This window comes from Branchiostoma belcheri, unplaced genomic scaffold, assembly GCF_001625305.1.
Source record: "Branchiostoma belcheri isolate BF01 breed outbred unplaced genomic scaffold, Haploidv18h27 scaffold63, whole genome shotgun sequence".
In the NCBI taxonomy this organism is placed as follows: domain Eukaryota; kingdom Metazoa; phylum Chordata; class Leptocardii; order Amphioxiformes; family Branchiostomatidae; genus Branchiostoma; species Branchiostoma belcheri.
In genome coordinates, this window is record NW_017804276.1 from 1,873,785 (window position 1) to 1,899,493 (window position 25,709).

Genomic DNA, 25,709 nt, shown 5'->3' on the forward strand with positions numbered 1-25,709 from the left:
CTAATTCAACGCTGGCTGGCGACCGCAGGTTTGGACCTTTTTTTGATTATATACTATACAATATAGTACTAAGTATACGAGACTAGAGAAACCATTTCAACCATTTATCGATTTTGAAGCGTGCGCTCAGCGAGTCCTGTACTTTCTCAGTTTCGCCTGGGTTTGTTTACATGTACCTCCAAACATTCCATCATGTATTTAGCGCCATGCTGCATGACCGTTTGCAAACAAAGGCCAGTTCCAAGAAATATAATGGTGACTAACATTCAATAGAATTCTGTGCCGTACATTTATCGTATTTCATGTTGCAAATGGTCTATATAGCTCAGGGGAAATGTGGTATAATTTTGTGAGCCATATTCACGGGACCTGGCCATGGACTGTAGCTGGCCTGTACAAGAGAAACGCTACGGAATACAGTATAACGGTATACTGTCGCTATTAAAATAGCGATAGTACTCACTGAAACGGGGCGAATCTCGATTTTTTTTTCCACAGAACCATCAAATTCGTTTATGCGTAGCAAAATTTGCAATGAAATATCATATGCGGAAACGTCTAGCTAGCACTAGTAACATCGCTAAGCTTTAGATTAGACTGTGAAACCTGGGTCAGCTTCACAATTACATGATCAGTGTTTCCATAGCAGGCTCTGCATTCCGATATTATACTGTATGGGGCTTTTGCTGTTTTCTTTTGTTCGGATGATCGGCCAATAAATGATCATGATGATGTCACCCAACCTGGCGTGCACGTGATGTCAGGACCGGACCAAACCGCCCTGCACGATAGCCTCCCCAACAGGCTTCGGCGCGGGTCTTTTTTTCAGCTTAATTTCAGCTATTTTTCTGGCGTGTCTGAGTAAAATCTGATAGTGTATTTGAGTTCACTGAATCGCTACCGTGCTGGACGAATGCCAAAAATCGGGTAGTAATAATAATACTGACATACAATCAGGAAGCAGCACATGCCAAGCCATAGAAATAACGCTGGCTGAATGCCTGTAGTACGGAGGCTATCTGCACAAGCTGGTTCGAACCGGCGGGGAAAGCCGCAGATCCATTATGCAAATTACCGTGGCGCGATGTACGAAAACATTATAATGACGTAGGTGTGGTTCCTAGACTGCGCGCGTAGTATCAAAAAACCGGCTCCAACCGGCGTAGTAGTAGGTGAGGTAAGGTACAGCGCGTAGTATCCAACCGGATTCAACCGGCTCTGTAGGTAGGGTATATAACGTGGGGTGCCTGTAGGAGAATAACGAACGACAATCAAAAGGCGAGAGGGCTGTGTTTCGTGGCGCTGGTGTCCAGTTGCCGGACGTGTGCCTGTACCGCTGACTCCGTTTTGGCTCAGCACGTGAACAGAGGCTAGCTGAGCGCGTGTGACAACGTGTATTCACCCGCTCACTCATCCGCCTTTGACGGTCCTCCTTAAAAGCCGGGGTGCTGGCTCTGCGGCCTTGTGACGAGCACTAGTGGGCGAACGGCCATAGGACAATCTTCCCCGCTCTGCGACGGTTTTGCCTGCCTTTCGCCCATTCATTCAAGGTCGGTATATTTCCAGAGCCTGTATTTTTCATTATTCAACAAGCAGATGGTGGGACCGGCTCAGTAGTGTTTTTTACGCGTGTTTTGTAAGCTTTTTTATTCGCCTTTCTAGTGTTCCGCATGTTTGCTTCCTTCGCTGCGGACCACTAGAGAGGCGCATATATTAAGAAGCCCTCGAGACATTGGCGTTAAACACTGAGCCGGCTTCTTCACATCTGCTTGGAGATTAAATATCAGTTCTCCGTCGCCTTAGCATAGAGTAACTACGCTGGCGTAATGTATATGAGAATATTTGCCAGGGGAGTTTGGCCGCCTTGTAGGTTTGACTGGCCGCGCAGGGAAAGAAACTACCTCCCCGCAGCCGGACTCCCTTGCCTTGGCCAATTTTACTCTCTTTTTCGCCGAATCCTACGATCCGTATTCCCGTAGAAAGGCCTGGTGGAGGCTAGCCTTAGCGCACATCTCTGCCCAGCCGCCATTGACGCTCGGTCTGTTTTCTTCGCCAAGGCTTCGGTAAAAGTACAGTGCATAATGCACCGGCATGCCATTCTTTTTTTCGCAAGGCGTAATCAAGCGTTTCCATTCCGCTCAACTCAACGTAAAAAACCTTTGGTTTAATAGTGGTTGAATATGCACTAATGCAATGCGCTTGGGACATTTTGTAATTCATTGTTTCTTTTTTTTTTAATCCATTGCAATGCGTTATGAAGGCAGAATGTATATTTAATTTCGAATTCACTATGTGCTAGGCAAACACTATCAATATGCAGACACAGCGCCTGTTATCACAAATGTTTTCGTCTGCGGTATAGATGGTCTGTTTTTCTTTTAACACGTTATATTTCTTGCAAAGGTCCTCTTTTTGTCCGAAGGATATATTGCACGGCCTTCATTTCCGCGCTAGCTCGCTGTCTGTTTGCTTTAACTAGAAGAATTTGGTGCTGAATTGATGTAACATGCTTTTACAGGAGGGTCTGTATGCGGCCTAGCGTGCTATTTTATTCATCGCCAGCCATAGCCGGTCCGCTCTAATTATTCAAATTTTCCGTATGATGACTATCGCATTGTCCAACGCCAGATTGTCCAAACGTTACTGTAATTTTCCATTCCTTGCCCTGTCTTGTCGGAGACGAGAGGTTCTCTGAGACTGTAGTGTATATTCTGAATTTCTGGTGAAGGCATGTGCAAGGCTGAACTGGATCTAACCAGTCTGGACTAGAGCCTACTGTTGCGGGTTATACCATTTCCATAGGGGGGACTACATGGATCAGAATATTGGATCCTTACATTACCACAGAACGTTGAGTTGTGTCCCTGCCTGATGCCTATTTTTACCAATTAACATACAGGTACCAAAATCTATATCTAGCTCATTGCGTATAGGAATGTGCGTCTAAATGTTGCCGTATTCCTAGATTTACAGATGAGCATTATCAAATCCCCCATGTAGAGCTTCTTCGGGCTTTCAAAGCATGTTTTGCATTTCGGTCACGTTTCACCACTTGTTACCCTCAAGACATTCCACGCCCAGATACCCGGTCTAGACCTAGTAGTTACATGCGTAAACGTCATTACATTAGACCAATCACAGTACTCTGCTTATTTTGATTGACAGCCCGGATCGGTTTATTATTCCCCTGCCGTCCCTCCTACCGATGGCGTTTTAAGAGGGTGTACGTTGCTATTGGGAAATGAACAGAACAAAATCCATGTAAGTCGTATCCATGATTCAGCAAACTCTGTTGCCCTCTCACGACATTGTACGATTTTTTTTCGTTTTTCGAGAAACGACCCCCCCCCACACACATAAGATGTGGGGTTACGTTGAGAGGTGAGGTGTGTATATAATATACACTGGGAGATCGCACCCAATACAAATTTGCATGGATAGCTGCACAATTTTAGCATTGACAACTGTTGGACGTTCACGCGTCATTTATTCTTTTGTCCCCAAGCATGGTCTCATTACGGTTCAGTCCCTATACTTGATGAAGTGGGATGTAGGCCACACCGACTTAATTTTATGGATGACATCCTCTGAAGACCCCGAAACTAGTGCGCGCGGGCGAATAAAAAAGAAATTCCGGCGAAAAAAATGCTACTAAACCACAGAAATACAAAGCTGGTATTGTGAATTTGCGGCAGTAGATAGCGACGTATAGGACAAGCCGGCACATGCTGGCCTTTTGTGGAATTTATGAGTCGGCACTGGTCAGAGCCTCGGAGGACGTTATCTTTTTTTTTTTTTTTTTTTTTTGGAGATCAGGCGAAAATCAATGCGCGCGCGGATGTCATCCATAAAATTAAGTCGGTGTGGCCATACCAAAGTCCGATATCCATTGTGACTTTTCGTACAGTGTTATTTTTTTTCTTTTTGCTCAGTTTCCACAATGTCAGGTCAATGATCTGAACCAGACCGTCTGTCACTATGGTAGCTGGTGTTGGGTTACATAATGTTGCAATTTTAGAGTAGGAGGGATTTAGACTCCTGTCACTATATATGAGAATGTGTTTGAGTAAGAATTACTAATAACAGAGCAGACCATATGCGAAGGCAAACATTATGCATTTGCTTTGCAAATGTTAACTTTCTAGTTTTCTACGTTTGTTTTCTTTTCCAATGTTCATGATATACGTAGTTGACAGTCATGTATTTCTCTTGTCTCCAGGAAGGGAAAAGTCGCGACAAAGGTCATCACACCGCCCCTGACGACATCTTCTCTGTCCGCTGCTGCCTGTCAATCACCGTGACGTCATGGCCTACGTCGTCAACCCCAGGGAGTCACGCCCCTTCAGCTTCCTGCACCCTGCCATGGGCGGGGCCCAGACACACCCCACAGTCACCGCCTTCCTGCAACTCGACACCGAACAGATAATCATCAGGTATGTATTCATGATTTTCACAATTCCCATAATGCCTAGCGCAGGTCATGGCGCCATGACAGTTCTCAGTGCATCATGGGTAAGACATCATAGGTTAGGCCAATATATATGTAGTGCATTACAAAAAAGAGAAAGTATTGTAACAGATAGCAACGCCTAATACCCTTCATGTTATACGCCATTTAGTACACATTCCTGTAGTATAATACTAGTAGTCTCTTTTTCCTGTAGTAATACTAGTGGCCTCTTAGAATAGACTTGATTGCATTGTTCACATTGTCATTGTTGCCATACATTGTACAACTGTCGAGCAATACAGTTCATTCATTCATTCATTCTCTTGTTGTTCCAGATACTGCAAGGAACACAAGGAGGTCCAGCCGGAAGCTCTGTGGAAACTCCTGACGTACCAGCCTAAACACTTCCGCTGGGCCGGGGCGGATCTGTTCCCGGGCGTGACCGCGGCCGGGCGGCGCGAGATGGTGGTCCTGGAGGTCAACTCGTGCCCTAGCGGGCAGAAGTACATGCCGCACGGCACGGGGATGGACAGCGGCTACCACAAGCTCATGGGCGAGACGTTTCGCGACACGGTGTCCAGCAGGTGCGACCCTTCTCTCCGCAACAGGCCCCTGGCGGTCGTGCTGGACAAGAACAACCTGGAGAACAGCGGCTACGCAGCGGCCTTGGCAGACATCACGAAGGAGCCCGTGTACGTGGTGGAGAGTTACCTCTCCCAGCCCAGAGAACAGAACATCCGCTGGACGGACGGCGTCATGGAGGTGCGGGACGTGGAGGACCAGTGGCACACCGTCCGAGCCGCGTTCCGCTACGTCACGCAGAAACCCTGGACGCGCATCCCCGTCGGAGCCACCAAGACCGTGGTCTTCAACCCGATCGCCTGCTGTCTCTCCGGCGGGAGGAACAAGCTTCTGGCCGCCATGGCGTACGAAGACTTCAACCAGCAGCAGGGAGGAACGGGGCTTCGCATCAGGATCCCGCGTACGTTCATGCGGGTGACCAAGGCCCAGATCCCGACTGTCGTCCAGGCTCTACACGGCAAGGCCGTCATCAAGGTCCCCTACAGCAACTGCGGCCAGGGCGTCTACACCGTGACGTCACAGAAGGAACTGGACAAACTGATGGCGCTGGACCTTGGGTACGAGAAGTTCATCGTCCAGGCCCTGATCGGGCACGAGAACTGGTCCAGCTCCCAGTGGTACCACGCGGGTACCCTACCCGACGAGGACGGCAACAAGTACGTCTTCGACACGCGCTTGATGGTACATGCGACCCCTGACGGTTACAGGCCGCTCTGCATCTTCAACAGGCGCGCGTACCTACCGCTGCCGGACACCCTGGACGGGATCCAGGATACCTGGGAGCACCTCGGCACGAACTTGTCTATCAAGGACACCATCGGCGCCTGGCAGTCGGACACAGACAGGCTTCTGTCCGTGGACTCCGAGCCCTTCGAGACGCTGGGTCTCAGCGTGGATGACCTGGTGGACGGCTTCGTGCAGACTGTCATGGCGGCCACCGCCATCGACAGAATGTGCTGCCGCCTGGTGCGGCCGGACGGCTCCTTCGACTTCGAAGAATTCGCGGTTCTGGCTGACGACAGGACAATCCTGGAAGAGATCTACGATCTGTCGGACACGTCAGATGATCAGTAGCCAGTCAGCTAGTCAGTCAGAAGCACCGGAACGACCCCAAGAGCACATTTAATCTATAGTAAGGCCACACTGACTTAATTTTATGGATGCCATCCTCTGAAGACACAAAAAAACTAGTGCGAATAAAAAAGCCCGTCCAGCCAAAAAAAATGCAGCTAAACCACAGGAATACAAAGCATGGAATTGTGAATTGCAGTAGTACCGTGATAGCGACTTTTACGACAAGCCAGCACAGGCTGTCCTTTTGCATAATTTTTAAGTTCGCACTGGGTTCTTGATTGAGTTCCGTGGAGCGTCGGCAGCCTGGGTGCTGTCCTGCGTAGTTACCACTGGCACCCTGTTGTCGCTAGCTACCATGGACTACGGATGGCACCTAGACTAGAGCCTCGAAGGAGGTGGTTTTTTATTAGAACAGGCGAAAATCAATGCTCGCGGATGTCATCTTTAAAATTAAGTCGGCGTGGTGTAAGGAGCCTCTACAAAATGGTTCAAAACTGGGAACAGACTGTGAAGTTAGGGTTAGGGGTAGGGTTTGGGTTAAGGTGAAACATTTTCATTCCATTCAAGTTATTTTAATTTATTTTGCCGTTAGAGGGCCTTGCTGGTTAGGGTTAGGATTAGGGCTAGGGTTTGGGCTAGGGTGAAACACTTTCATTTCATTCCATTCAAGTTATTTTAATTTATTTTGCCGTTAGAGGGCCTTGCTGGTTAGGGTTAGGGCTAGGGTTAGGCTTAGGGTTAGGGTGAAACACTTTCATTTCATTCCATTCCATTCAAGTTATTTTAATTTATTTTGCCGTTAGAGGGCCTTGCTGGTTAGGGTTAGGGTTAGGGTTAGGGTGAAACATTTTCATTCCATTCAAGTTATTTTAATTTATTTTGTTGTTATAGGACCTTGCTGGTTAGAGTTAGAGTTAGGGTTAGGGTGAAACACTTTCATTTCATTCCATTCAAGTTATTTTAAATTATTTTGCTGTTATAGGGCCTTGCTGGTTAGAGTTAGGGTTAGGGTTAGGGTGAAACACTTTCATTTCATTCCATTCAAGTTATTTTAATTTATTTTGCCGTTATAGGGCCTTGCTGGTTAGGGTTAGGGTTAGGGTTAGGGTGAAACACTTTCATTTCATTCCATTCAAGTTATTTTAAATTATTTTGTTGTTATAGGGCCTTGTATATAGTTAGATAAAACATAGTATGACAATATAACACGGTATGAGACAGGTGCAGAGTAAATGAAACAAGTGCAACTAAGTAATACCACAAGGTACAGAAAACAAAGGGAACAAATATGAGAAATGATGTTAATATATTGACAAATGCATATCAATATTAATGATAAAAAAAACAGTCACTATCATTGCAAGACATTCCTATCCGTACAGGGAACGACAGAAACTGCTGTTGTTATTTTGTTGTTGTAGCACAAGAGGTGTAATTATAAATTTGATGATGACTTAGATTTTTCACCAAATGTTGCAAGTTTTTTCTACGACATGTAAAACAGCATATAATATAAGCTGGAACGATATTTAAAACTTAGTTGATTTTGATTTGCGCTGTGCAATTAGCAAAATTGGTGTTCGTTCCCTTGAAATAGACAAAAGGCGGTGTATATATACAAGACTTTGAAATACTGCACGTAAAATTCGGTGCGTGGGAGACGAAATAAACTTTATTTCAAAATGTCATTTCAGCCTTTAGACAAGAGTAGTCACTTTTTATATTGTTCCTCATTGTTTGTCCATCTTTTTTCATGTTGCCTTTGGTACCGGGCAAGAATTTGCAATAAACTAAATTGCATTCGACAAGAAGTTTATGGTTTCGGTGCAGTTTGTGGACGTGTTGGTAGCTGTGTTTGTGAGGTTTGGAAATGGATGTCTCTGTTGGCGTGTGAGTGGGTGTAGGGCAGACAGTACAATTACCTTTGCCCATAGAAGCCTATGGTAAAATACACGAAAACAAGTCACAAATGAAAGTACTTTCTCACATTTCAATCTCAACAATTCTTCTTCACCAGAGAGCCACAAGGGTCTGCTTCACAAATATAGAAAGAAAACCAGGGGATTGACAAGCTCAAACTCTTACAACAGCTGACAACAGTGAGAAAACCCTAATTAATTAATATAATAAATTAAATCTTACAGACTGAGAGATGATTTTTTTTTATTTCAACATTTCATGACCAAACATGGCGACGGCACACTCAAGTTATATCAACTTATTTTATGCCGCCACCAACACATAGTACAAATACAGCACAGGACAATTCTCATTTCCACTTAAGTGAGGAAAGTCGTGTAAAGTGCCTTTCCCAAGGGCACAAGATCGGTGGCATGTCAGGACTCGAACCCGGGACCTCTTGGTTCCGGGTCGAGCACTCTGCCGCTACGCCACACGAACCCACACGATGAAATTGAAAACAGTGTCGAAAATACAGCAATTAGTAGCGTATGGGAGGGAGGGGCTACCGGTAAGGCCACACCAAGTAAATTTTATGGATGACGTCCACGCCCGCATTGATTTCGGCCTGTTCCTAGAAAAAAAACAAGAAATTCCACTTCCTGTAACTATGACCAAAGAGTCACGACAGTGCCACAAATCGTCAGATTGACGTGTAACCCGTAACGCGAGAACAGGGCAGGACGACAACTGCTGTTCCACCTGATTTATTGCTGTTTTGATTACGAATAAAAGACTTCTTGCTTGTTACACTGTGTCACCTCATTCAAATTGTGCCCTAACATTTGTCGTCTCTTAGTATATTTCTTATCTAGGCATCTTGTTTTTTAGGGCCCTTCTTGTTTTTTTTTCGCCCTCTCGCATTAGATTTAGGGTCTCCAAAGGACGTCATCCATAAAATTTACTTGGTGTGGCCTAAGGAGAAAGGGCATAACGTGTATTGGTGTCATTTTTGTTGACTGAGTCAAATAAGGGGAGTATTCCTGTCCTGTTCTTCAAAAGTTCAGATTTGTCTATGAACTATGCAATGACCGCGGTTGGTCACTGTGAAGTACGTTGGTATTTCTAAATTCTCTGACAAAATGCAATATGTACACAGCCCTATGGTGGGTATAGTGTCCTACATAAGGGCTACTTATGATCCGTCTGACCAGAAGTATCGTGTTGCAATGTCCTTCATCTCTTTTCTTCACCAGGCAAGGTGTACTGTTACTGTCCAGACAGCTTTTCTTAAGAATCGGTCATCACACCACAGGTGTTCACAATACGGGGCGTGTAAGGGATACTGACACTGTAGCCACTCCCTGGATACCGTCTCAAAGGGATTTTCCCGCCATTTTTCACCTGATGCTGAGAGGGCCGGCGTGTCACACTGTCGTCTGTTCTCGTTTCTTCTGGTCAGAACTCCTCGATCGTTCGCTCACAGTCATGGCTTACGTGGTTTATCCCAGCCAGGCCCGGCCTTTCAGTTTCCTCCACCCGGTGTTACAGGGCTCCCGCCTTCATACGACAGTAGCGGAGTTCCTACAACTAGACAAGGAGCAAGTCGTCTCCAGGTAAGGGTGTCAGATTCGCAACCTGTTCTCCACCTTATATAAATCCACGCAAAGGCCACCGTGTCAACTATAACCCTCAGTCAGGTGTAGGGACTGAAGTTTCTATCTGTACATGAATCTGTATCTGTGCATGACTATGTATCAGTACATGAATCTGTATCCAGTTGCAAATAAAGATCACGAGTGATTGCCATAGAAGGAAGCCATCTTGGACACCTGTGGTGCTTTTGTGCTTTAAAAAACGTATATATAACCTACAATACACCAGTACATGGCAAATTTTAGCCAAGAACTCACGTGAATCCAACAAACCACTAGCCTCCCTGGCATACCAAAAACTGGGGGTTTGGGGGTCTTCAGGGTCTTTGGGAGCTTTTATGTGCTATTTTCTGATTGCATACAGACAACATGGCCGGCCTGGTTGAATTACCCCCGGTTTTTTTAGAACTGGGCTAATCAGAAAACAGCCGAAGACCACCAAACCCCCAGTTCTATAGTATAAGCCTACTACGGAGGCTAACAAACCACTACTATCGTCTCGATACGATTTGCGACTCCAAGTCATATGGATGACTAAACAAGTAAGCATTGTAGATTTATCTAAACTATCCTTTCAGAATTTATATGGAGAAACGTCACACGATAGTGTAAATCCTGTAGGTTGTTTCTGTGACACGCGATACAGTCGAAGTCGTCCAACTGGATCGTATTGGCAGTCATTATAATTTCTTTTTTTTTGGACACGGACGCCGCCTTATGCCTCTGTCCCTGGTTCTGAAGTCAGAACGACGTCGGTTTAAACGTGTCACATTTCCAATCCAACGCCCTGTCGGGCGCTTTAGGGCGGAGGGTATGATTACAAGTAGGTCACCATTGGTATGTATGTAATCATGGTGTGAACATATATGATAAGTATTGACGTTTGCCGGCCATGTTTTTTTTTTTCTCCTGTAGATACTGCGCCACGCACAAGGACATCAGTCCCGACTCCGTGCGGGAGGTCCTGTCGTACCAACCCGAGCACTTCCGCTGGGCCGGGGCGGACCTCTTCCCGTGTATCACCGCCACAGGGCAGCGAGAGATGGTGGTCCTGGAGGTGAACTCGTGTCCCTGCGGGCAGAAGTACATGCCGCACGGGACGGGGATGGACAGCGGCTACCACAAGCTCATGGGGGAGACCTTCCGGGACGTCATCGGCGGCAAGTGTGACGAGACGCTGCGAGACGCTTCGCTGGCGCTCGTGCACGACGACAGCGTGTTTGAGAACGGCGGGTATAAACTGGCGCTGGCCGACCTGACCCAGGAACCGGTGTTCGTCGTGGAGAGCCGCATCGACCAGCCGCCGGAGGAGCAGACCATGCGCTGGACGGACGGCGTGATGGAGGTGAGGGACGGGGAGGGCCAGTGGCACGCCATCCGGGCGGCATTCCGCTACGTCACGCAGAAACCCTGGACGCGCATCCCGCTCACCACCAAGACTGTCCTCCTCAACCCGATCTCCTGCTGCCTGGCCGGCGCGAGGAACAAGCTCATGGCGGCCAGGGCCTACGAGGAGTTCAACAAGCACCAAGAGAGAAGCGGTCTCTGCATCCGGACGCCTCGCACGTTCATCGGAGTCACCAAGGAGCAGCTCCCGGCGGTGGTGAAGACTGTTGGCGGGAAGGCGGTCATCAAGAACCCCTTCAGTAACTCCGGACACGGCATCTACACCGTCACGTCACAGAAGGAACTGGACGACGTGATGGCGCAGGACCTCGGGTACGAGAGGTTCGTCGTCCAGAGCCTCATCGGGCACGAGAACTGGTCGACGTCGCGGTGGCACCACGCGGGCACCGTGCCGGACAAGGACGGCCACAGGTACATCTTCGACGTGCGGCTGATGGTCCATGCGACACCTAGCGGATTCAGGCCGACTTGCTCCTTCAGCAGGCGTGCAGATCGACCCCTGCCGGACCAAGTGGACGACACCGCACCGTCGTGGAGCTACCTGGGCACCAACCTGTCTCTAGACGACAGCCTGACCGCCTGGCAAGCCGACGCAGACCGGCAGTCCGACGTAGACAAGCTCCTGACCGTGGACTGGGAAGATTTCGACAAGCAGGGTCTCGGGCTGGATGAACTGGTGGACGGGTTTGTCCAGACGGTCATGGCAACGACGGCCATCGACAAGATGTGCCGCAGCCTGACCAGGCAAGACGGGTCGTTTGATCTGGAGAAATTCCACAAGCTGGCAGACGACAAGAAAATCCTGTCAGAAATCCAAGAGTGTGTGCAAAATTAGGGATGTGCAACAAGCAGCTAGTAGTAGGACACTCTTACCACTTCAACTTGCGTCGTACGATCGCCGCACGATAGCAAACTGAGTTTCTGGGGGTAGTCCTACATTTTCCCTGCAAAATTTAGCGATCTTATCACGGAAAAGGCTGTCTTGGATCCTGTCGACGTCAGTAGCTGGTTCTGTCACATCCTGCTTAAAAATTCAGTGACGCCAAAAGGGTCTGACTATTTACCGGAATACACCGAAATACACAGGAATACACCGGAATACACCAAATGCGCCAAAATCGTTCCACGACGTTATAACTAGAAGTGTTTCATCGTCTTTATTTTAAGGCTAGCTACCTCAGGTTGAAAATGCCATAATTTCAGGGATTTATATTGTGTTCTTGGCCATAGTTTGGCATTTACTTAGTGGGTGATTTTGTCAGTTTTGTGTGCCAATAGCTGTACTAAATGAGGTACGCGATTTGACGCAATTTGTAATCTTAACAAAAATGACGGGTGTGATTATCATATGCTAATCAGTTAATGAAAATGCTATGTCGTTTGTTAATTGATTGCTATGTAATGCATGTTTGTTTTAGTACGAATTCCGATCCATACTATGTATGGTTTCATTTATACATCATACTGTGTGTTGCAGAAAGATGTATGCCATGATTTTCATGTAGTTCACAATCTTTGAAAAGGCTATGTGCTTTTAACAATCATATCGACTTAACAAACAAACAAACAAACAAAGAAACAGCGAATAAAATGGCATGTCCTGTCCTTTATGCCGTTATGTTGTACATTTATGTTTAACTTAATTATCCATTTCCTATATGATGTAGTTTTCTTCTCTCCTTTCCTATACAAAGAGCAGCAACAAGTTACACTAAGGCCTTGTTGATTATATGGATGACACCCACGTGCGCAAGAATTTTCGTCTATTTCCAAAAAAAACGTTTTCGACTTTACTGTAAATCGTACAAAATGAGTGAATATATGTCGTCTGCTGCAAAAAAAGTACTGGAAAACGATACTAATGTCATAGAAAGCCGAAATCAATTCAGGAAAAGAAAAAAAATGTGAAGAAATGAAAATGAAAAGTTATTATTATTATTCGCAATTCTATAATATGCGTGTTTAGTCATTTGTTCAACCTTTATGACCACATAGATTTCATAATGAAGGCAACTATATATATATTTTGACAAACTTTTTTATTCGCACGCTCGCGTCAGTTTTGAGGTTCCCAGAGGATGTCATCCATATAATCTAGTCAACATGGCCTAACGGACAATGAAATGACCTCGTAGTATGTTAGACCCAGTTAGTTTCCTGGTAAGTCCAAAGTGTTAAGTAAAAGAATGCATAATAATCCACCCCTACGAATTTGTTTGATACACTTGATCCTGACATTAATATGAGTAAATGTCGAGACACACATTCAAGCATTAGGTTTTGTAACTCGCTGAATTGGGCGCAAGCAGGAAAATCGATATGAAAACGCTTGCTGCAATGCTGACCTCCGACGGAACGACTGGAAATAAACCGGACAGTGCACAAGCGCCGACTACCGAGTATGCTACAAAGCGCTTCTAAATTTAGAGTGTAATTTGAAAAAAAAAAACTTAAATCTCCGATTCTTCCCACTAATATTTGTGCCCCACTGAATCATAAATTTAACAGAGGGTATCAAAAATAAGATGTATTAGCTTTTAGGAGAAAACGACGTTTATGCTTAGTTGAAATGCCATTTTAGAAAAAGAAATGTGATGCGAATCTGAGGCGCAGAATGCCGTGCCTATTTTACCGCCACATTGGCAACTGTAGTTTACAAGTGGTCGCGAGAGACAGAAACATTTTGATCAAAGAAATGAGCTGATATATCGTCAAAGTAGGGCCAAGCGAAGACGCTGACATGGCTGACGACATAGACGACCTCTTGGACGAGGTGGAGACGAAGTTTCTGGAGAAGAAGGAGAAATCTGGAGGTGTTTCCAAGACGTCGAAGGCGCCGGTGTCCAAAACAAAGACGACCGTCCCAACCAGGTAATTTAGGGGGGAGCAGGGAGCCAGTTCAAATTATCATTTCCTTATCAAAAATATACTGCTGTGATTATATTATCGACTGGTATTGATAAACAATCAGTAAGCTTTTTTCGTCAGATCCGTTACTAGTATTTTGTTTAGTACAAATTAAGTTAAATCATTTATGGATTTGCAAGGTGGGTGGGGGGCACCCGGCAAACTGTCTCACTATCATGATATATATGAAGCTTGTCCTAATATCAGCATTCTTAAATTGCATCTAGAAGTATCGTAACATTTATTTAGGGATTCCGAATAAAATAACAATTCTAAACAGATTCTAAACAACTGCTAGTCTAATGGTAAATAATCAAATTACTTTAACGTCTCTTCGTCATTTATGATTTTTCCACGTGCCCAAAATAAGATCCTTTCATCAACTGTAGCTTTTCAATGAAAACTGTGGTCATATGAAATATCATTCACCAGTAATTTCAAACATAAAGCAAAAATACTTTGAGTCTACTATATAAACTGGGAGTAGGTCTCCTGCCATGAACTTTGACCTATAACACACCTGTTTATACCTGGATTACCTGGGTTGCCTAGCAAAAGGGGCGTCGGCCAGGTGTTCTGTCTATTTGAATTGTGACTCTGTTTTCCTAATGATCAGTGTTAGGCCTGGGGAAAACAATGTTGTGTTTCCTGTTTCAGTCCTGAAAACATTAGGGGCGTTAGGCCACACCAATTTAACATTAATTTGTTGGTTTTCAGAATTTTGATAAAAAATATGAAGCGACAGGGCGAAAAATAAATAAATAAAAACAGGTCTAGGCGTCCTATGATAGCCCCAAATGCTGCAATAAGAGCCATGAAGTCAGCACAAAATTCTGGGTTAATATTTAATAATAAACAATGAATTTTGAACTTAAAAAGGACTATCCCGAACTGTTGGGGCAAAATATGAACTTATACAATACAGTTTAACAAAGTAAAACTTGCATGAGCACACATAACATATTTTCAATGTCAATGCTAGAAAACCAATTGTACAATGTTTTATCACTCAGGTGCCACTGTCAGATCATGGAGCAAGAAAAGGTTGATCAGCTCGAAAAAAACTCACTCATATCCCTTGCAGGGGTCAACCAAAAAAAGGCTAGGGTCGGCAGTTTTTTCTAGGGTCGGTGGGGAAACAGGAAACACAACATTTTTTTTTCCAGGGCATAGGCCACACCGACTTACTAGTAATTTTATGGATGACATCCTCTGAAGACTCCTAAACTAGTGCACGCGGGGGAATAAAAAAAATTCCGGCCAAAAATAAAGATGCTACTAGACTACAGGAATACAAATCTGGTGTTGTGAATTTGCGTCAGTACATAGCGACGCATACTACAAGCCGTACATAAGCGACAAAAAATTACCGCCAAGCCGACCTAAGGTTTGGTACCCAGGCTAGAGTCGTGGAGCTTCGGTAGCCCGGGTGCCATCCTCCACAGTTACCACCGGCTCTGTATTGTCGTTAACTACCATGGAGTAACAGGCCTAGAGCCAGGCCAGAGCCTTGGAGGACATAATCTTTTTTTGGGGGGGGAACAGGTGAAAATCAATGCGCACGCGGACGTCATCCATACAATTAAGTCGGTGTGGCCTTATCTGCATAATAAAAGATGTTTTACTGAAAAATAATGACCTGACCTAACATTTGAGTCAAGCCGATTGTCTTGAGGTAGAATTATATTTGACATGTCCTTGGAAGTGAAGAATGGCCAGCTGTCTTGTCTCCGATTCCCACAGAATATGTAATGAATGATTTAACAGGAGGGTGCCCTTATCTGTAGTTAGACATAACGGTTTTGTCAGTGACAAGATAAAGTAATTGGACACAGTGTCAATGACATGTAATCTCCAAGCAGATGTACCAGTATAGGTTGTTATTTATCCATCTCAGGGCTTGAAATTCATTTTTGGAAAAAGGTGCACCCAACCTAAAAATTGGGTGCACACAAAAAATATTGGGTGCACCACATAAAACAAAACAGGAGCTAACTTTAATATCTTAAACAAGACTACTACAACAAAAATTTTGTTGTTTTTCTGACACTTAGAATGTTAGATGGCAAGTATATCCTGTACACTATCATACATTTGATATGTAGAAAAATACCTACAGAAATATTTGGGTGCACTGGTGCACCCACAGAAAAAAATTGGGTGCAGAGCTCCAATTTTGGGTGCACTAAGGTGCACATGCACCCAGTATTTCGAGCCCTGCATCTAGAAAGTTCATTTATTTATTTATTCAGTTGATTTATTGATATTAATGAATGCTATTGTGCAGAAAAATTTGTAATGGTTGTGAGAGAAACCTTGCAAGTCAAGTGTCACTCGATGCCAGAATCACAAAGGAAATTTTTTAGTTCAGTCGATCTAAACTTATAATATGTAGTCTGGAATCCAGGCTTGTTGGATTTAGTCTGTTTCAATTGGTTGCTACTAATGGTAGCTACAATACATTGTAACAAGACTGGGTTCCAGGCTACTAAGCTTATTAAAGAGGGCCTACATGGGGGAGGGAGGGTCCCCACAACACTGTACGCTAAGTTTTGAGAGCCTACGCTGAATTCAAGAAGCCTCCCCATTACAATTTTTACGATAAACCAGGAGAAGCTATAACGCATTATGTAGAATCAGAGACATTATGTCCTTGGTAGAATCAAAATGGCGAATTACGCTCTACACAAAATGGGCCAGTTACGCTCTACGTTGAATAAGAAATACGAGCAGTTTGACTCTACGCTCTACGTAGAATTAAAACAGCCAATTGCACTCTCCGGAAAAGGGCATGCGGGGCCCCATTAAAGAACATACAGTTGTACATCTTGTACTATGAAATAACCTGACCCAGCCAAGCACTTCATCACACAGACACATGAAATGAGGGTCTGCATGCCCTTTTTCGTTAACCGTTATGGGCTATTCTAATTTACCGTTAATCGTTGCCGGCCCGCTCTAATTCAACGTTAAGCGTTATCAGTATATTCCTCGTGAAGCGTTATGGGTCGTTTTAATTCAACGTAAAACGTTATTTGTCATCCTAAAATCAGCGTTAAGCGTTAATGAATAATTCTTCGTTACGCCTAATTTTGCCTTTCAAACTGCAGGAAAATGCGTCATTGAAGGTTTAAAAATACAAAATTTCCCGGGGGAGAATGCCCCCGGACCCCCTACCATTGCTCGCGCCTTGGCTTTGGCGCTCGACTCGCGCTTCTCTGCGCTCGGTTCCTTCGGCTCTAACCAGAAACAGTTTTTCCCTTCAATTTCCGGAGGTTTGCGGAGAGTTACAGAATTTTTTTAACGAATCCGTCAACCTTGACAGCCAAATTAACAAAAATCTTGAATAATATATGAAAACATCAGAAGGACCGACAAACACTCTCAACACCATGATTTGCCTCTCAAAATGTGGTTTTTGAAGGCTTAAAAATCCTAAATTTCCCGGGGAAGCATTCCTAGATTTATTTAATACGAGCGCCTTCGGCGATCCCCTCTCAAAATCCATCGGTAAAACTGGGCAGACTGAAAAAAATGCAAGCTGGCCGACGTCGACTCGGACACCCCGGTATTTGTGGACGCACTCGGGGACCAGGGCAGGTGGGAAACACAGGGAACACATACCTTTAATGCATGCTTCATTACATGTAAGGTATACGTAATTTTGTCAGTGATCACCTTTCTCACAAAGCGAGATACCAAATCCAGTGCAGCTCGAAAAAAACTTGTCAATTTACCGTTAAGCGTTACCGACCGTTCTGAATTTACCGTTAAGCGTTATCGGCCCTGCTGAATTTACCGTTAACCGTTGCCAGGACCCCCCCATGCAGACCCTCATGAAATGTCTACTAGTACCATGGTGTAAAATGTTTGACATTTGTCTGTTCACCTGTAGGAAGACGTCTACAGGTGATGCTGACCTGGACGCTATGATAGATGACATCTGTGAAGCACCTGAACCACTGGAACCACTGATGGTGAGGACACCTATATACTCTCTTGCTACCTACCATATACAACTGAACTCGCAGACACTCAGGTCTGTCTGGATATAATTACATTGTAGTTACAGATGTGCTGATGGGTTTTTTTCTCTCATCTACAGGACAAAGCACCAGCCCAAAATTCACCTAGGACTCCACGAGGAGTGGAGGGGAAAAGAAGGTCAGTCTTGTCTTCAACATTTCTGTTATGTTATCAGACTGGTTCACATTGCACTGCAGCACAGGTGGACATGTAAATATTGAACGTTTGGAAATGCATCTATAGCAGTGACACCTGTGCTGCAGTGCAATGTGAACCAGTCAGAACTTCCCTGAGGAAGGTGACAGACGGTCACCAAAACTTCGGCTGTAAATAAAACACTAGTCTTGGTTGTGAAAAAAGAGTCTCTTTACTCAGAATGATTTAGTAACTATAACATTTAAGCTTGGCAAACATAATACTAGGTAACTTCCTATCTGTGGACTGTTAGTAAAATACTCTAGGTCCTTTTTGGATCGTGTTTGAAATCTTGGCTAGTTGTCTTGACAATGATTTCTAATGTTCTAGAGGTTTGCAGATTTTTCCAACTCAAAAGTACCCCAGTAATGATTAAAAAATGAGATTTACTTTACCACTGGTAATTGTTTATCTGCATGGGAGTAATATACTAATAAGTAATTTTACTCATGATCGTGAAGTATAGTCAACATACAGTAAGAAAACATAACTGGGGATGCATTCCTTATCTAATGGCTACATGTTATTTCCCACGACAGGTGTGCAGTGTTGTACCTAGGAGGAAGCAAGCATGCCATGGGCCTGGGCAGTAGTATGAACCAAAGGTAAACTTAACACTGAACAACAAAAAGAAGGTTGTGGTTCTCTTTTGTATTTAAACTTAAGTTCATGAAAGCCATTTCATAATTTAGTAATCTTGTGTGTCTCCAGATTCAAGCTGTTTCAAATCGAAGTATTTAGATTCGTTGTGATATATGAATTATATTTATGTTTACCGAAGGAAAACATATTGTTTTCGCTCTGTTTCTTCTTCTGTTCCAAACACTGACCTCTGACCTGGTCAATGACATGAACCAGACGTCTGTTACCATGGTAACAGGTGTTAGGCTACATCATGTTGCAATTTCATAGCAGGAGGGATTTAGACTCCTGTCTGACCATACATATGAGTGTGTTTGAGTAAGGATTAACAGAGCAGACCATATGCAAAGGTAAACATTATGCATTTGCTTTTCAAATGTTACCTTTCTATTTGTTTGTTTGTTTGTTTGTAACTATATTGCTAGTTCATGGCAAACTAAGGTGTTTGCATGTTTTTGTGTCTCGCTAGATCGTGTGACCAGTTACGCTGCACGGACTGTGACTTTCGCGTCGTGTTTTACGACAACTACGAGTGGGACGCCACATGCGAGTACCTGTTCTTCAGAAACAACGTCCCCGACTTCGCTAAACTCAAAGCCAAACTTAACAAGAGAAAAGGTGAGAAACGTTAATGAACTATCCGTAAATATTAAAGTGGATACTTCAAGAAATAATTATTAAATTCTTCATAACAAAAATAAAAGATAAGTTTGGAATATGCAAGGAAGATTTTTGTAATGATTATATTGTGTATACCATACAAGAATAGATACTATCATGAAAGTTCATCTGTGTCAGTAGTTACTTGAACAATGCAAGATTGACTGAACGTTCCTCCAAAATATTTTCCATATCTACATTTTGCCATATTCTATATGGAATTTCATAAAGCATGTATTTGTGCTTAGCATAGAGAATTCAATGTGCTTAGCATAGAGAATTTGATTGTGCTAAGAATAGAGAATTCAATATTTTCTCCTATGTTTTTCATGAATGTACAGGAAGTAGGGCCTATGCTTGCCAGTGCAAGTGGACATCAGTGCAAGACCTCGTAGACATTCAGAAGAAAACAGACTTCAAATGGGTTTGTGGGAAGCATGACTCATAGCAGGGCCGCAGAGTACTGTATGTTCTGTTAATAGACCGATCCTTGCTGTACATCATACAATGTAATTAGCAGCTCAACCAATGAGAGAATGGCAATTAGCAGTTTGACCAATGAGAGAGTGTGTTCGTGAAATATTTGCATCTTCAAATGGGTTTGTGGGAAGCACGACTCATAGCAAGGCGGCAGAGTACTGTATGTTCTGTTAATCCTTGCTGTGCATCATAATTAGAAGCTCAACCAATGAGAGAATGGCAATTAGCAGTTTGACCAATGAGAGAGTGTGTTCGTGAAATATTTGCATCTTTGCATTTCTACGTTTTGACAGAATTGGGTGGAGCTATGGAATCAGACTTTAGATGAAGCAGTTTTTTTTTTCTTTCTTGGCTTGATACATACATGTAGGTTTCACAGTTAGATGTACATGTAAGTAATAAAGTCTAATTTACTTCTCACAATTGTCACACACCTCTGTGCCTATGTGAACTCTACAGAAGGGGACCAAAAAGGATAATATTATATTTCACCTGCAATTGTGTATGTGCAAATATATAGTTAAAAGAGTTAGGCATTAGGAAGAAAGTTACAATCCACAAGACGAATGCTGCTATCAGTTAGGTATTAGTACTACAATGTAGTTGGGTGATTTTGCATTAGCACAGTTCTAAGTCTTGCAGAAGACGAGCCTGTCATGTTGCTCTAAGTTTCAAGAAATGACAGAACAGGGCTCGAAATTCATTTTTGGGAATAGTTGGTGCACCCAACCTAGAAAAATTGGGTGCACAAAAAAATTTGGGGTGCACCATGTAAAAAAAACAAGTATTATGTCAACAAAAACTAATTATGTTTCATTTCTAAAGAAAAGTAGTACAAGAATCATGAATGATTTTATTATTTTCTAACACTTAGATGTTAAATGTACATGTATACAACTAGACATCTTGACATACATAAACCTACAAAAATTTTGAGTGCACTGGTGCACCCCCAGGAAAAAATTGGGTGCACCGCTCCAAATTTGGGTGCACTAAGGTGCACATGCACCCAGTATTTCGAGCCCTGTCAGAAAGTGGGTCTTGAATAGGCTGGTTCATGGTTTGAGTTGTGCATATTGAGTATGGTGCATTGTAGGTAATGTGTGAAGGCCTTTGAAGGCCTCTAGGCATCCTATTATAGCCCCAAATGCTTCGATAGGAGCCATGAAGTCAACACAAAAGGCTGGGTTAGAATTAACACAATGAATTTTGAACTTTTAATCAAACTACTGCATAAAAAGATGGAAAAACTGTAACAAGTAGGAAGAAAAGGACTTTCCTCAACTGTTGGGGGCAAAATATGAGCATTTTTGAGTTTTTTTTGTAAATCAGAAAAAAACGAAGAGACGAAGCTGAGAAACAACAAATTAAATTGGTGTGGCCTCAGTAAAGGTAAACAGATAAAAAAATACATGCACCTTCACAGCTCCTACTTTACCTGCACTGACCAGCATATACAGGTGGTATTTCCAGCCCTGCTGTAGTAACTTGTGCTTGACTAGATGGTCTGAAAAGTATTGTGTATGGTGTTGAGGTTTCTAAGTGTAATACTTTCTAGGGTTTTGTGCAAAAACATCATAAATATAGATTATGACCATTGAAGCTGCATTTGTGCTTCATACTTCATTTTGTTGTAGATATTGATACATGTAGCTTACTCATATTGATGAGGTGTCCTTTAAAATGATTTTTTTTCTTTTGTAATGTGGGACATGGTTCATGAGTTTGTTTTGTTTTTATTGTGTGTGAAATTGGAAAAAATTGTACTTTTTTGTCAGGAAGGGTGAAAATGTGCATTTTAGTCTTGAGGCCACACCAATTTAATTTGTTGGTTCTCGGATTTTTTCAGAAAAAATATGAAGCGACAGGGCGAAAAAAAATAAAAATAAAAACAGGTCTAGGCATCCTATTATAGGCTTAAATGCTACAAAATGAGCCATTAAGTCAACACAAAAGGCTGGGTTAAAATTTAAACATTGAATTTTGAACTTTTAATCAAACCACTGAAATGATAGATGGGAAAACTGTAACAACTAGGAAGAAAAGGTACTTCCTCAGCTGGTTGGGGCAAAACATGAGCTATTTTTCAGTTGATTCAGGACCAAGAATACAATCTTATTTTTTTTTTTTTGCAAATCAGAAAAAAACGAAGAGGCGAATCCGAGAACCAACAAATTAGATTGGTGTGGCCTGATTTTATTATTCTGATTTCATGTAATAAGGACTGTGAAATGTTTTGTAACATAGGAAATGCCTGTACATCCAAACAGCGACTCTATAACTGACATAATGTTTAGGATGGAATACTAGTACATAAATAGAAAACAAGGCCACTGTGTTGTTGTTGTGTTATTATTGGTAAGGCCACAGCAAGTTAGCTTTATGGATGACATCCTCCGGAGACTCTAAATCTAATGCAATAGGGTGAAAAAAAACAAGGCAGGCCATGAAAACAAGATTCCTACATTTTCAAATTTTGACATCATAAATCTTGTTAAACAAGACATGATACCTGTATTGTGCTAACTTTACTGCCAACTATTACAACATTCATTTCTTACTGAAACAACTAAATGAAATAAAAGTTGTACAATTATTGTACAAATGGTTTTGATTCAGCGGGAACATCACATATACACAGCCGCCATTACATATAAAAGGAATGAAATACATCACTGCATCAAAGTAAAACACAAACATTAAATCAGAGCCTTGTCCTGTCTCCCCTCTTCATAGTTATCTTCCATCCACGTTCCGCATGGCAATAGACATCTTTTTGGCGACGTCTCAGGGGCGGAGCCGTTGGTATAGTTCTGCGATTGCGTTGAAAATATTAGTATTCCACGTAATCCAAGTATTCCACGAATGCATTCCCTAGGGGATTAAATTTTGTCAACAAGATAACTCAAGAACGACGGATGGATTGGTTTCATACTTGGTGGGTTGGTAGGGTGTGACTAAATATAGAAATAATGAGATTTGGGCCCCCTATTGGCTTCCCTTGATACTGCAGTGGAGATTCTGGTCTTGATACCTCGCGATCTTGAAATGCTATGGTCATGCAGTTTAGATGGTAAGGCCACAGCAGCTCTTGTGCTTTGAAAGACGTCACGCGAGTTAAGGCCCCCAGCAGCTTGTTATGGAACTGCAGGACGATTTCTTTAAAGAATATTCAAGAGAGGATAACTAAAAAAATCGGTTGACGGATCGTCGTGATTTTTGGTATGTAGGTAGCATTACATGCTATGACCTACACACACCTTGAAATAACATATATTAAAACTTAAGATACGAATTCTTCTAATCAAAGAAATGTAGCAGGTGCACTTTGTCTATGAAGATTGCGTTCTAAGACGTCAGGGACTTTTTTAAACCTTGTCATCTATCGCCAAAACATCGCCAACACAGCGCAACTCAAAAGGCTAATTAAATATGACCAGACCATACATTAATCAATTCAAGGCGATGTATTTACAAGTCGAATGGGGTTTGTTTTAGATTTAAAGGTGTAAAAAGGTTGAAGATGTGGAGAGAACCATCATTTGATTATGCCAGAGGGTTAAAGGGCAGAGACGGGGAAACCTGGTACAACCAGTACACATGACCTTTTGCATGGTGTAGGTTAATTTACAACGAATGAGCTTGGACGCCATTGTGTATCATGTATGAGGGCCTGCAAGGGGGGGTAGTGATTACGAATTACGCAAAATTTTCGCCGCCTATTACGAATTACGTTAAAGTCTCAGAGCTGATTACGACTTTACGATTTGCGGCTAATGTCCAATTACGAATTAAGTTGATTTTTGCGGAGGCTGCCTACAAATTACGAAGTCTAAAACGGCCTGATTACGCCTTACGAAAAAGGGCTTGCAGGCCCTCATGTATCATGTTGGACTTTCTTACTTCTCGATACGTACCGAGATGCATGCTAGGATGTATCGCGAAATTGTGTAAAATTTATATTCTATTTCTTCATACTTTATAACAAGGGATGCCTTAACTTTGTACGTGCTCTAACTTCCAACGGAGTTTTTTACTGATCTTATTATGCATAACTACACCGTGTTTGTTGCCACTGACTTTACAAAGCAGTAGCACAATTGCTTCAACGCGGAGGGTGAACGGCTCACGAACAGTATGAATGCATTTCTTATTTAAGTATGTTCTCTACACAAATGCTTTCAAAATTCATCCATTAAAACCTGACCACTCTCTGACAACTAGTAATAGAGCGCCATGACTTAAAACGCAGGAAAAAGTGTTCGATGTTAGGGCACCAACGTTATTTGTTTACTCCTACCTGAAGTGACTAGCTACTACTATTTGCAGGAATTTGTCTGTCCGGACATTAAAACTCAACAATAGCATCTTTTAAGTCATATTGGTCATATCCAAATTATTCTTTGAATCAAAATGAAAGCAACCCCTACCCAACCCTAGCCCAACCCGCCGTGCCTAACATAGATAACATGCCAATCGGCCGATGATGCCACCTGTGCAGGAAAAAGGGGTAGGGGAGCATTTACGGGTTTTAATTATCTTAACAAGGATAACTTAACAAGGATAACTCAAAGGCTTGATTGTACCACACCGTTTTTGTCGGTATTTCCGTGGGCGGTACAAGTTTCTTTTTCTTAAACGAAACGTCTTCTTTTTATATTTGCAAAATTCTAAGTGTTAAGAATTCCGTCACCCCTTTGGTGTCAATTAGAGATATCGCCCGACCAATGAGGAATCACCTTGAAAACAATACAGAGTGGCCATTTCAACTTGAGACCACAACGACAGTTTTCGTCTAGCTAACAAAAGTCCGCACACCAAGTCGGAGTATTCGCATAGATTTATATACGTCTAAAGGTTAACCTCGACTCTTTTAAGGTAAGCATTACTCCAGATATTCATAAGTAAATAGATATAGGTAGGAGGTAAGGAAGGCATGTCGAAATGTAAGTGACCTCTACTATGTAGTTGAACTGAATCGTGGTGATAGATAGCACAACTTACACAGGTATTCTGCTAAACTCTTTCAGTCCAATGTTTGGGATACTAGTGACCACAAGGCATGATCGCCACCAGTTATGGTGGAGTATACCGATGTCGTAGGTTGTCGTAAAATTTTGATTTACGATTTCCAATCAGATTGAAACATCCACGGAGAAAAGTCGAACACACTTTGTCACCGAGCATGCATGGTTGGCAAAAGTGTAGAATATATAGTTATTTTTGTTGTTGTTGTTGACTCGTGCATGTAGTGACTGACTATTGTCGATGTCTTGTCATCATCGAGAACACCACGTAAGTTACTTGTAGAATTTAGATTTTCCAATCCTTAGGATATGTGAAATCTGCCCAACCCTGCCCAACCCTAGCCCAACCCGCCGTGCCTAACATAGATAACATGCCACTTGGCCGATGATGCCACCTGTGCAGGAAAGAGGGGGAGAGGGCAGTATATACGGGTTTTAATTATCTTAACAAGGATAACGCAAAGGCTTGATTCTACCACCTTGTCCACGGTGACTAGTCAAGTCTCCTTCGCAGCGTCCGCTAATTAAATTTGTATTATCTCAGTGACTAGAACACTATGTATTAGCCTAGTATAGTACCCTTGTATGTTCCTTATGTATGTATGTATGTCTAAGTCAAGTAGTGCATCTTTTGTCTCCAATTTTCTATATACGTTTGTTATGTGTCTTGACCTGTACCTAGCCCGTCGTGGCATGAATGTACAA

The 25,709-nt window shown here is 42.9% G+C and overlaps 2 protein-coding genes across 2 annotated transcripts; both read left to right on the forward strand.

The window, feature by feature from the left end:
* The first annotated feature begins 1,124 nt into the window (after positions 1 to 1,124).
* Positions 1,125 to 11,943, forward strand: LOC109483265. The gene is made up of 5 exons (XM_019786257.1): positions 1,125 to 1,550; positions 4,220 to 4,433; positions 4,786 to 5,522; positions 9,492 to 9,621; positions 10,576 to 11,943. Exons 2-5 carry the CDS (start codon positions 4,306 to 4,308, stop codon positions 11,900 to 11,902), a joined length of 2,322 nt encoding a protein of 773 aa, XP_019641816.1. The 5' UTR covers positions 1,125 to 1,550; positions 4,220 to 4,305; the 3' UTR covers positions 11,903 to 11,943.
* A 1,757-nt stretch (positions 11,944 to 13,700) lies between these two features.
* Positions 13,701 to 20,315, forward strand: LOC109483274 (protein C8orf37-like). The gene is made up of 6 exons (XM_019786270.1): positions 13,701 to 13,938; positions 17,870 to 17,951; positions 18,080 to 18,138; positions 18,735 to 18,800; positions 19,307 to 19,455; positions 19,839 to 20,315. Exons 1-6 carry the CDS (start codon positions 13,808 to 13,810, stop codon positions 19,943 to 19,945), a joined length of 594 nt encoding a protein of 197 aa, XP_019641829.1. The 5' UTR covers positions 13,701 to 13,807; the 3' UTR covers positions 19,946 to 20,315.
* Positions 20,316 to 25,709: the final 5,394 nt, after the last annotated feature.

Bases quoted from the DNA above. Each gene is read 5' to 3' on its own strand.
- LOC109483274 (XM_019786270.1), top strand. From the start codon at position 13,808: ATGGCTGACGACATAGACGACCTCTTGGACGAGGTGGAGACGAAGTTT. The intron at 17,952-18,079 runs GTGAGGACACCT...TCTCATCTACAG, and splicing joins AACCACTGGAACCACTGATG to GACAAAGCACCAGCCCAAAA. The intron at 19,456-19,838 runs GTGAGAAACGTT...ATGAATGTACAG, and splicing joins CAAACTTAACAAGAGAAAAG to GAAGTAGGGCCTATGCTTGC.
- LOC109483265 (XM_019786257.1), top strand. From the start codon at position 4,306: ATGGCCTACGTCGTCAACCCCAGGGAGTCACGCCCCTTCAGCTTCCTG. The intron at 4,434-4,785 runs GTATGTATTCAT...TTGTTGTTCCAG, and splicing joins ACCGAACAGATAATCATCAG to ATACTGCAAGGAACACAAGG. The intron at 5,523-9,491 runs GCGGCCAGGGCG...GTTCGCTCACAG, and splicing joins CAAGGTCCCCTACAGCAACT to TCATGGCTTACGTGGTTTAT.